At 34.9% G+C, this 12,023-nt stretch overlaps 3 protein-coding genes across 4 annotated transcripts; all 3 read right to left on the bottom strand.

Moving 5' to 3' along the window:
- Positions 1–450: 450 nt before the first annotated feature.
- LOC111282038 (LOW protein: PPR containing-like protein) lies at positions 451–3,903 on the bottom strand. 2 transcript variants are annotated; one of them, XM_089761107.1, is made up of 3 exons: positions 1,595–3,903; positions 924–1,056; positions 451–832 (listed from the first exon to the last, which is right to left on the bottom strand). In XM_089761107.1, exon 1 carries the CDS (start codon positions 3,732–3,734, stop codon positions 1,710–1,712), a length of 2,025 nt encoding a protein of 674 aa, XP_089617233.1. In that variant the 5' UTR covers positions 3,735–3,903; the 3' UTR covers positions 451–832; positions 924–1,056; positions 1,595–1,709. The 2 variants fall into 2 exon arrangements, with proteins under 2 accessions (XP_089617233.1, XP_022725676.2); XM_022869941.2 differs by having other exon boundaries at positions 955–1,056.
- Positions 3,904–4,027: 124 nt separating this feature from the next.
- On the bottom strand, positions 4,028–6,560 carry LOC111282039 (pseudouridine kinase). The gene is made up of 8 exons (XM_022869943.2): positions 6,392–6,560; positions 6,209–6,311; positions 5,934–5,981; positions 5,495–5,592; positions 5,284–5,398; positions 5,059–5,141; positions 4,362–4,914; positions 4,028–4,242 (listed from the first exon to the last, which is right to left on the bottom strand). The coding sequence occupies exons 1-8, from the start codon at positions 6,506–6,508 to the stop codon at positions 4,184–4,186; spliced, it is 1,176 nt and encodes a 391-aa protein (XP_022725678.2). The 5' UTR covers positions 6,509–6,560; the 3' UTR covers positions 4,028–4,183.
- Positions 6,561–8,710: 2,150 nt separating this feature from the next.
- Positions 8,711–10,244, bottom strand: LOC111281641 (uncharacterized). Its single transcript, XM_022869323.2, has one exon. The coding sequence runs from the start codon at positions 10,084–10,086 to the stop codon at positions 9,130–9,132; it is 957 nt and encodes a 318-aa protein (XP_022725058.2). The 5' UTR covers positions 10,087–10,244; the 3' UTR covers positions 8,711–9,129.
- Between the last annotated feature and the right edge of the window lie 1,779 nt (positions 10,245–12,023).

Genomic DNA, 12,023 nt, shown 5'->3' with positions numbered 1-12,023 from the left:
GTTTTAAGGTAGTCTCGCAAACCAAGAAAAGAAAGAAGAAAAGCCAAAAAAATAGAGAGAAAAAAAAAAGGATAGTTAGTTGAACGAAAGTCGATTCGTAATCCGATTGAGCTAAAATTTTGTCAGCAAGTTTATGATTCAGAGTTCTACATTCTGAACGGTGAATATTGAATTTAAAGCTCTCTAGGAGCAAATTCAGTATGTATTTATTAAGTCATTTATTTGATAAGATTTTTCTAATTCTCTCTCTTTAGTTTTAGCTATGGAAGAACTTTGTATATCCATTATTTAATAGTAAAATTTTTCTAATTGTTCATGATTTTTTCTTCTATGCTATAAGATTTTTCACGTAAATCTTAATCTGCTTTATTTTTTCTATATTTTTTATTATTAATTATTGTCTATTGCTGTAGGTTTATTGTGATATATTAACAATTCCAAGCATACTAATGTACAATATGCGCTGATAAATTAATAGGCAAAACTTAATAGAAATCCTGAATCCAACAATTTCCTTATAACTAATGATGATTATACTTTTATGGTTTAACAAATTTTGAAGAAAAATTGGAAAGGCATGCATTGAAGATCAATATGCTGTTTGTGCTCTTTCTGAAGATGGGAATTATGCCAAAGGTATAAGTATGATCCTGGCCAGGAGAGCAATCAAAGCAGCTGGGAATCATGCTGCTTTGTAAGGGAAAGCCATTGCAGGCAGTAGTGGTAGCATTAGACATCTTTGGGGTCGATGGCATCCTTCCAAAAATTTCATACGTTTGCACTCTCAGCTTCGGTTTCAATTGCTTTGCTGTTTAATAACTGGTCTTCTCCACTGTTTCATACGATCATTGACAGACAGATTAGATTATATGTGAAACATACAGAAGTGGGTCAGAAAAAGATGGCATTTATGGTGTGTATACCTTGTGAAGAAATAAGCTAATGAATGCATACCAGAATGGGGCACTGGGACCAAATTGAACGTATCATGACTTCCTCAGTAATCCTTGCTTCTATCATTGAGCTCCAGAAGACTAATAAAGTTGTCACATGCACCTTCGAATAGAAAAATAACAACAAATGAGGCTAGCTTTTTCAGTATGAAAACAAAGAAACAACAGAAGTTCCAGTTTTGTAGGCCAAGATACAAATATTAACAATGAAGCATTCCATGTGCTTCCAAAGGCTGAAGTAGGCTTCTACATTATATGTAAGATATTTGTTAGGGGGTGAGCACAAAAGTAGTATATGCCCGAGTTGGAAGCAAAATAAAATACCAAAGCAACCTTGAGTTGGAAGGAAAAGCAAGCAAAACAAGAAGATAAGAAAGACAACGGGAAAGGATGATAATTGTGCCAATAATTTGGCTGAAAATTTATTACCAATGGACATGTTTTTCAAGGAAAAAGGATGAAGTTGTAGTACTGTTGTGTAAGGAAGACACCAAACGATGCAAAATGTGTTTATAGGATTGCCTTTAATAATCTACACGTAAAACATAATAAACGAGAGAGAAATGAAGACTTGTTATTGTACAATAAGTTAATAGGACGTATAAGGACACCCTGCTCACTATAATGGAACTGCAGCATACCTCCTGCATATCCATGGCACTGAATGGGCATGAAAACCCAGATGTCACCCTGGATTTCTGACTCCAAATAATCTGATTTTTGCAATGACATGTTGGACCGTAGAACATAGTCTTCTCAAAGGAATGCCTCGCCAGTTTCATGTAGTTCTCTGGTCAAGCAGTCTAATGTTGCAAAAATAGCCTCTGCTTTTGAGTGGGATCTATCACCGGAGATAAAAGTATTAACTTCATTTTCCACAAATACCCAACTGCAACCAGCAAACTTCTTGACCTTCCCTCTCATCTCCTTCCTTATCCTCCTCATCTCTGCCCAGTTTCCTTCTGCAGCATAAATATTGGCCAACTGCACATACCGAGCTCCATTATCTCCTTCAATTCTTAGTAGTTTCTCTTCTGCTTCTCTGGCCAATTCTGCATTTTTATTTAATCTACAAGCATTCAGAAATGCCCCCATAATAGCAGCATCATGTTCTATGGGAATAACTTTCATAAATGCCACAGCTTTTTCTAATTGGTTAGCCCTCCCATACAGATCAATCATACAAGCATAGTGGTCAATCTCAGGCAACATCTTATAAAATTCTGTCATGGAATTAAAGTATTTTTCCCCCAGTTCTACTAAACCACAGTGACGGCAAGCTGATAGAAGTGCAACAAAGGTAACAACATCAGGCTTGATTCCTTGCTGCACCATCTCCTCAAACAGCTGAAAAACTTTACTTTCATGTCCATGGTGAGCATAGCCAGCCATCATTACATTATAAATGACTGAATCCTTAACATTAACCTTTTGAAAAATCTTTTCTGCATATGCTATATTCCCACATTTTGAGTACATATCTATCATAGCACTAAACAACATCTCATCCATTTCAATTCCCACTCTCAGCATATAACCATGAGTCTGCTTTCCTGGATCCAGAGTCGCTTGTAAGGCACAAGCACCAAGCACATTCATAAGTATCAAACCATCAGGAATAGTTGCTTCCTTATCCCAAAACTCACTCAAGAGTTGAAACACAGCATCACAATTCTGTGATTTGAGATAACCAGAAAATAATGCCGTCCACACAACAGAATTCTTCTCAGCCAACGAATCAAAAAGCCTCCGCGCTTCTACCATATTACCTTGAGATGAATAGCCCACGATCATTGAAGTAACTGAAAAGGAGTTGCTTCTCCCACTACCCAAATACATTAACTCTGCATACTTCATTTTACCACACTTGCAATAAACATCAACAATGCCACTACTTACAAAAGGATTCAAACTCAAACCATTCTTCAAAACCCACCCATGAACTTCCTTTCCAGCTTTCAAATTCTTCAATGTGGAGCAAGCACTTAGAACAGTTGTAAAAGTATGCTCATTCCATCTAAACCCATTTTCTCCCATCATAACAAACAGCTTCAGTGACTCTTCCAAATAGCCGTGTTGTTGATAACCTGAAATCAAAGTATTCCAAGATACAGCATCATTCAACTCAGGCTCTTTCCAAAAGAGTTCCAAAGCCATTTCCATCTCACCTTGTTTACAAAATGCTGCCATCATTGCATTCTTCGAAACCAAATCAACCAATCCACCACCACCTTTATAAACTTGAAACGCTTCTTTAAAACACCCACATTTAGAATACATGTCAATGAGAGAACTCACAGCAAATCCAGTTTTATCATTCCCTGTTTTCACCATAAAACAATGTAACTGAGCACCATAACTCAATTTAGTCAACTTCGCACTCAAATTTAGAATTGTGGTTACAGTAAATTCGTCGATTTTAATCTTAACATCTTGTGCCGTTCGCATGTCGTAAAATAATTCCAGCGCGTGAGTTTCATACCCATCGGCACTTACATAACCAGACAACATTGAATTGTAAGTGACCAAGTCTTTCCGTGGTGCATCGTCGAATAAAACACGCGCTTGTGTTAGGTTTTGGGATTTTATGTAGGCGGAGATGATTGTATTCCAAGAGAAAACGTTTCGTTCGGGCATTTCATCGAACAGTTTTTGAGCTTCATGGATACCGCCGTGTTTGGAGTAGAGATGAATGAGTTGATTGAACGTGAGAATCGGTGGTGTAAAGCCAGCTTTTATGGCTTGGACGTGGAATATTAAACCATCCCTCAACGACCTCATTCACGTAAACAACGGAAGGAAATCGTCTTCGAAGTCTTCAACCGACAACGTGGTTCAGAGAGGAAATTGGCAACTAAACCTAGCATTTACGTTGGTGCACCGTGCACGGGCTAGCACCCGTTGCCTTAAACCCCGATAGGCCAACACTAAGAGGGTCTTTTATCCTCTTTCCTTTTCTTTTAATGGGCAAAATGGCCCAATTACCCATAGCCTCAGTTTTTTCATAATATCCCTTCAAACTTTTGTAACAGTTAAATTCATATTTAATTATATTTGGTGAAAACTGGATGCAATTATATCAATAAATTTGGGATTCAAATTCTCCCTTTTCTTTTGAACAAAAAAAAAATTATGCCAACAAAATATAAGTTTTTTTGTGTACAACAGTAAAAGATGCAACCATATGGCTCTAAATTGGGATGTCTACCCAAACTTGCCTCACTTATGCATTATAGCTTAGATTGATTTGGCAAAACTTTGGCAGCTGAATATACCATCCTAGCATCACCTGCATAATGAAATTGCCATTTAATTACTACTTCCACATCATTCATATGATATCAAAGTTGCAAATTCATGCTTAAACGATACACAAATCAGCGACAGTTTGAAATCAAGGATATATACCAGCAATTGTTGCCAAACAAAATTGAGAAGGTACGTTGCTGTCCACCTCAACAGAAGCTTTAGCTGCAGCAATGCCAATTGCCGCACTCTGCATCACATCTAAACCTGCACAAAGAGAAGCAAGCATTCCACCAACCAAGCAATCACCAGCTCCTGTAAGCCTTACTACTGAGGCAGGGAGTGCAGGAAAATGCACAGCCAAAAAATATGGGCTTCTCTCAAGAACATTAACATCAGAATACCAATTTGAAGGATGGCTTGATGTCACAGTTTCAAACAACCGTCCACTGAGTCCAAGTCGCTTTGTCTTCTCTAGACCAATTCTCCAGGAGCTTGGTTCCCCTTTAGAGCATAAAAGTACTCCATCTGAACCGATAGTCACAACAAGAATTTTGACACCCTTCTCAAGCAAAAGCCAGATTGCTGGTTTTAGCATCTGGAACAAAGTATTCATAGAACAGTTATTCCTTTCAATTGGACGAAACATATTGTCAGAAGACAAAGCAATTGCCATGGCAATTAATTCATCTTCATTCGGTGAAGCAAAAGTTACCTGCAGAAAACCTTACATCTAAATTAGTAGCCAATAGATAGGAAGAGAAAGAGAACTGAAAGGAAAGCGCTCAAGGTAGTACAGTTGTAACTTACACAAAGTATCAAGGATTAATATAAAAGTGCGAAAACTGAGCACACTCACATACTTGACAACTGGAGCAATTCTTTTAGATTTTGCAATTGATACAGGCTCAAACCACACTGGAACATTTGACTCTGCTGCTACTGCAGGAAAAACCAATAAGAAAATATTTGAGAACAAACAAAATAAAATTGAGATGAATAGAAGCTCTAATAGTTTGCAGAAAGCATAAGACAACCCCAGAGGGAGAGAAAAGAAAAATCTGAAGTGATGTTTTAAAAGTACTTTGGCATGAAGCTTCTAAAGCAGGAGGACTCAAATTTGCATCAACCATCAATATAGGGGCAGAATGTATCTTATGCTTGAATTGTTGAATCCACTCAGGTGTGAGAAACATTTCCTGCAGTAAGTCATAATAACAGTACATCTCAAACTTATACAAGTTACTACTTTTAGTCACATATAAGACAAAAAAATTTCTTCAAACACTACTTACAACTGCTTCCACACTGGCAACACCAGCCGCCACCTCTCCAGTAGCATCAAGGATATGACAGACAGTAGGAGTCTTAATATCCTGGTGCCTTCTAATGCCTGCTTGAAAACAAAAATCATGTAAGAATAAAAGCAGGCTTTTTGATACATCCTGAAACAGAATAAAACAGTTGAATATATTAAACATTTTATTAACGTTTCTGTTTGATTGCCCAGAGGAAGCCCTAAGATAAAACTTGTAAGATGTCACAAGAAACCCAACTAAAGTGGCTTATCAAATCACCACTGCTTCTTCACAAAATAGAAAAAGTTCCATCAAACAGACTGTAAGCATTTATTACAACAACAGGATTAAGATGATTATGTAATATCAGCACTATCACTTTAACAATGGCCATCATAAATCAAGAACTCAAGATTTTCAATAGGAAAGGGCTGACCTTCTGTAGGTAGCTTTGCAGATTTCCAATGCTCCAACAACAATTTTCCTAATTATAATAATAAATCAAAGAAAAATTATTTTGGGTGTTGGCCAAACGTAAGATTGCATGAAATTCAGATAATTAACATCAATTCACATTAAAAATTTCACATATTCAGGATCATCAGGTTGGATAGTTACAAACTTATTCCTAGTAAACCAAAATAAGCATGCCTTACTAAAAAGTCATAGGTTGTCAAGATGCTGCATTAGAGAAAGGTCAAAGCAAATGACCTGCCATGTCAAATCCCAAAGCACTAATCATAAAAGGCTCAGCTCCAAGATTCGACATGCACTCGGCAATGTTCCTTGCCACGCCTCCTCGTACATAATGTATCTAAACAAAATATTCCCTACTTCAAATACCCAAAAAAGAAAGGGAAAAAAAAACAAAGAAAGGTGAGACGATAAAGAGACCTTGCCAGGACAAGTGGTTCTTGGATGAGGAGGAATTGAAGAAGTGGCTTGAATGTCCAAAACCATGCCCCCTATGACTACTGGCTCTGCCTTCCCATCTTTCCTTTGCTTCTCCATTTTCAACCTTCTTTTTCAGTCTACTTAGTCTCCCACCCAACAGTGTTATGATCATCAGAACGCCATTTTACCTCCGAAATATTTGTTGGGTTCCCAATTATTGTCCAAGAAAACAGATCCAAAGACCATGATTGCCAAGAGATCAACTTGCCAAATTTGGGTAACTTCCCCTCATTCAAGGCCTAGTAAATATTGGGCCTACTAAATTCCTCAAGAAATGGGCGTTTCTAAAGCAATACAGATTTTATTCTTATTGGGCCTTAATTATAAAAGCATACGGAAATCAATCTAATCCAGAAAGTCACCGAATTAAAATTTGAGAAAATAAATATTCATGGTTGCTTCAATCTCTAATATCTTCAATACAATCAAGAACCCGACCCTGTCACAATTAAAACCGAATTGAAGCTGTCCATCTCCTCCAGATAAGCCACGGAACTTCAGGTTTACATTCAGAGTTCCAATAATCGAACATTTTCTTGGTGAGAATCAGTTCATAAATAAAATTGCTATTTCAAATGGCAACTATCCCTGCTGCTCATTCTGACAATTAATTTCATTAAAAACCCAACCAAAAATTTCAACATTAAATATATATTTATCCAAAAATACATTTAATAAAAAATGAAAAACAAAGAGAAAACAAGACAAGCATTTAATGATAAAAAAATAAACATTTAAATAAACACAAATTCTACCAAAATAATAAATAATTAAATTAACTATTATTATCAATATAAAAATTCCGTACACTGCAGGGATAAAAACTAGTATTAAATATAATAAACAAAAAGATAAACAGTCTAAAAGTTAGTTATCCAAAGAATACAAATATTTTTTTAAAAAAAAAATTTAATAAGTAAATTTGAATTGTGCTTTTTGAATAAAGAGATTGCATATTTTATTTTTAAAATTAATAATTTTTTGACCACAATTTCACTATTTTATCACTTTTGAGTAAAAAGATATATATCATTATTGAATCAAGTATTTTTATTTTTAAAATTTGTATTATCTATACCCAGATCATTTTCTTATCTCCCACTTTCAAATTGGAACAAATCCCAAATTAGATATCTCTTTACATAAGCACGTGTTACATCTTTTGAGGGAACATTCTAACCAGTGCTAGCTAATCATGCATGCACGCAGCATGGTTGGACAAAGCGAGGAATCTATCCATCTCTAATTCTACAGGACATGATTTCTTCGGATTTTGAGATGCCTGTAGATATCATGTGCAAAAGTACTCTACTTTTATTAGTGCATGCACTTAAGATTAGGATATGTATACCATCTGAAACGAAGGGGTTTTCCCTTTCTTTTGGAAGCCATAGGTATTTGATCATTGTTAGACATGCTTGGTTTCTTTTCCAGGCTAAAGAGATTGATCAAAGCACTAAAGAGGTGATTGTCTTCTTTTTTTCAAAGAGATGCTAAAGTATATCTGCAATAATCAAGTGCTTCCCGCCCACTTTTTTGTTTCTTTGCCTTTTAATAGCAAAGATATCAGTGGGATCTGGAAGCCACACAGCCTTAGAGACCGGAAAACTCTTTTGGAACTCCGGACCAAAAATGGCTGCCACTATTTATATATAGAAAGTAAGACCACAAAACTGAGTTCGTACTTCCAACTCCAAGAAGCAGTGTCTGGTACATTCCAACATGATCATTATACATGATGAATGATGATCATTGGCCAGTATCAAAGACAAAGAGGGTCCCTCAAGAAACACAACACAAACCCAGTGCCCCAAAATCACGCAATAGAAATGAGATAGCATTAACAAGATAAGTAGTATACAATTGGCTAATGAATTTATACAGAAAGGAAAAACAACTAATCCAGCACAGTTAATCAGATATGTGTGATTTGAACAAACACTTTCCTCTTTATGTGTTGCATCTGTGAATTAGGAACACAGGAGGATTGCCCCCCAGAAAAAAATCTAAAACGTTACTATATAATGCTCATTTTCATTCACCCAACTCCTTAATTTGTTACTGTTTGACACATGTCCACTCAATCAAAAAACAAACGGATAATAAGGGAAAAAGGAACACTACTAATAGTAGTACTACATTATTAAAGCTTCATGCTTACCAGGCAAGTGAACACGCACAGAGCTACAAACATATATAGTATATAATGAAAATCTGCATAATATATATATATATATATGGAGACCTACATTGTTAGTAATTTGGTTGTAAATACTGAGAATTTTTTGGCAGGTTAATGGATCATGCAGCATCATTTATGAACCAAACCACTTAAGGAAACATGCTGGAAGAATTTTAAGGTAAAAGATATGGCATAAACACTTGTCTTGCCATATATACCAGCATTAATGGAACAGGAAAAACATCTATCAGTTACCATTCACATACACTAAAAAAAAAAAAAAACTTTTGCCAATAATAAAACAGTACTGTAGTTTATGTATAAGCAGCACAAATAGTTATGATAAGATACGTAAATTGCTAAAACCCAAGACTGCCTAGATCCTAAACACAGGATTGTACCAAGTTAAACTGTCCTAAAGTCACCGAAAGCTACCGCAATTTACATCCTCCTGAAATCAATCAAATCATGAATGCTGATACTCAGATGATCAAGCTTATCTGTTAAAAGGGCCATTGGGATCTAGTTGCTTGCAAAGACCAAGATAAGTCAGGTAAAGAACGCGATCTTTGGCACCAGTACGATGGTTTTTGGTGTGCTTGCAAAAATACTTCAACTGCTCAAGAGTACAGCATCCCAGCATTTGTCCGAGAAGCAAAAAGAGCCAGTTGATTGATTTCTTCTTGTCAGAAATCACTGGCTTGACACTGTTTTCCTGATCACAAAACTTGCATTTGGGTAGCACTGGATTCATCCAAACAGGTGGAGCCCTGTCATGCATGGCATTCTTTTTCTCCGCTATAAAAGTCCCAATTTCAGCGAACTTGCCTTTCAAATCATAAGCAATCTCGTACTGTCTCTCACATCTCTTGCATTGAACATCACCAGTGATTGTAAATATTTGTTTTGACAACAAATAGTTAACGCTATGAACGGTGGCTCGATGGGTTGTGGCCCATGGAAACGGTTGAGTGACCGTCTCGCTTTTCCCTTCTCGTGGGGCCTGTGTAGGGTTCCTCCGAACACGTATAGGGCGTGAAGGACCAGCGCCAGTGCCAGTGCCTGTGCCAGGGACAACCGACAAAGACGATGACGAGACAGGCTCTTGGGGGTACACAAGAGTGGCAGAAGACGAGGCTCCGGAGACAAAAGGAACGCTGTAAAGAGGATGGGAGGCGGATAACTGGAGAGGGAATTGAGTCGGGGGTTGGGAAAGCAATGTTTGCATTGACAAAGATTGGGAAACTATTTGTTGGGGTTGTTCTTGTTGCTGTGGAAGCGTCGCTGGTGGAGTCGGAGGAAGTGCCTTATTGGTCGTCGTCTTTGAACCATATGACAAAGATAATGCCAGCAAATCGTTGTCTTCTTCATCGAATTCCTCAAACCTTTTCGTAACTTGATATTCTTGACAATTACTCTTTCTCTTTTTGTTGATTTCCTGTTCTTCGTTCATAATTATAACTAGGTCACACGGTTCACAAACAGAAAGAAGGAGATTTTTGAAAGACTGATAGTGTTTGAAATTAAGAAAATGAAAATGTAGAAATGTGGGAGAGAAATAGGGGAGAAGTTATAAAGAATTTGATTGGGATTAGAGTTCTTCTCGTTAAGAAAAAGACTACTCAAATTCTTTTTGTTAGTTATCTGATCATTGTGGCTGCCTGCCTAGGGTTAAGTTCCTCGCGCGTGGTTTTGCTGTAATCCGGACACTATCACCTGCATCCGATTCACTCAAACACTATCATTTCGGCGTTTACTCCAATTAGATTGTGGCACATTCACGAAAAAATTTTTGATTTTAATAAAAATAAAAATTTTCTGTTTTTTTTTTTAAATAAAAAAAAAAGTTATGTGATGAGAGTGGGTAGTTTTTTTCCTATTGCATTTGTACTAAGAAAGTAGAAAATATAAATATCTCAAATTTTATATTGTTATTGTTACTTTATTTTAAATAAATTAAATTAATGCCACGAGTGAAAATGCACACAAAATCCAGTGAAACAATTTATTTATAATATATAGATAAACATTTTGTGAGACTCAATCATTAATTTTTGTATCATTGGTTCAAATATTGTAGACATTAATTATTCAAGTGATTTAAAAAAATAATTTCAAAAATAGTCGTAATAATAATTTTATACTAAAAATATATATAATAAATATTTTTTAAAATTTTAAACACTTTTTAAGATAAGAATTTAAATTTCTATTACTAATCTCCAATTTTATCTTTGACCAAAAAAAAAAAATCTCTGATTTAAATTTTGCTTTTCTTTATCATCAAACCCAATTTATCAGTAAGTTTCTATTTGACAGTTGTATATACCCGACACCGGCGTCCAAAATGCGTGTTTAAAGATGAAACAAAACCAAATGTCTCGGTAACATTGTTTACTCAACAATCTGTTTTATAGGTTTGAAACTATAATTGTAAGAATAATCCATGCCAAGTTTTTATTTTTTTTTTCTTTCTAGAATAGTTTTATTTGAAGAAAAAAAATTGAAAATTTGTCTTAAAAATAGTATAAAAATAAATAGATAGATAGATATATAAGAAAAACAAGAACATCTCGGACATAGTGACTTTATTAATTGAAGTTAATTATTGCTTTACTATAATTAGATGAATTGGTGTTAATGATTTTTCATGTTCATAGAGGAATAACTGAAGAAAATATCTAAAATTAGTCGATAATCTTCAATTGCAACGCTTGAATGCAATTGGGATGCGTAAACTCAATTAATTTATTAAACATATTTTAATTTAATTAATTATGTAATTGACTTCTCGAAAAAAAAAAATACTTTGTAAAATTAATGGCCAACATAAAAGATTTAATTAATTAAACTTTTTGATCAATATCACTTGTTAAGATTTTCAATGTATTTTTATTGTCATTGTTGTCCATGGGAAATTAGATTTTAAAAATAAAATGAAAAATATTGATCGGAGGTTTTAGGCCATGGGTGAAAGAAAATAAAAAAGAAAAGCAAATGATCAAGTTGATATTTTATGCTCAAGTATTATTAATTACCGGTGTCAATTTTATTATTATTATTATTATTAGAGAAGGTAATTTAATTCAAAATTGGTTGGTTTTGATTTCACCTGATTTTTTAGGGTCGATTTTTTTATTTTTAAGTCGGATATTAGATCGGATCGAATGATATAAATAAAAATTTAGAATTTGATCGAGGTCGGGTTTTGCCTTACCCGATTTAATATATATAAATTATTTTTTAATTATTTATTTAATTTTATATTTATATTAACAAATAATATTTTATTAATTTTGAATCAAATCGGATCGAATACAATTTTATATAATATCGAGACGAGTTCGGATATAAAAATAAAAAAAAATTATCAAATCAAATCGGGTTCAG

Source organism: Durio zibethinus, chromosome 5, assembly GCF_047325235.1.
Source record: "Durio zibethinus cultivar Kanyao isolate XHJ-2024 chromosome 5, ASM4732523v1, whole genome shotgun sequence".
NCBI lineage: Eukaryota > Viridiplantae > Streptophyta > Magnoliopsida > Malvales > Malvaceae > Durio > Durio zibethinus.
The sequence above is the reverse complement of the archived record's forward strand: the minus strand, read 5'-3'. Positions and strand labels throughout refer to the sequence as shown.

Bases quoted from the DNA above. Each gene is read 5' to 3' on its own strand.
- LOC111282038 (XM_089761107.1), bottom strand. From the start codon at position 3,734: ATGAGGTCGTTGAGGGATGGTTTAATATTCCACGTCCAAGCCATAAAA.
- LOC111282039 (XM_022869943.2), bottom strand. From the start codon at position 6,508: ATGGAGAAGCAAAGGAAAGATGGGAAGGCAGAGCCAGTAGTCATAGGG. The intron at 5,593-5,933 runs GTCAGCCCTTTC...GTTTTCAAGCAG, and splicing joins TGCAAAGCTACCTACAGAAG to GCATTAGAAGGCACCAGGAT. The intron at 4,243-4,361 runs GTATATATCCTT...TTCATTATGCAG, and splicing joins TTGTTTGGCAACAATTGCTG to GTGATGCTAGGATGGTATAT.
- LOC111281641 (XM_022869323.2), bottom strand. From the start codon at position 10,086: ATGAACGAAGAACAGGAAATCAACAAAAAGAGAAAGAGTAATTGTCAA.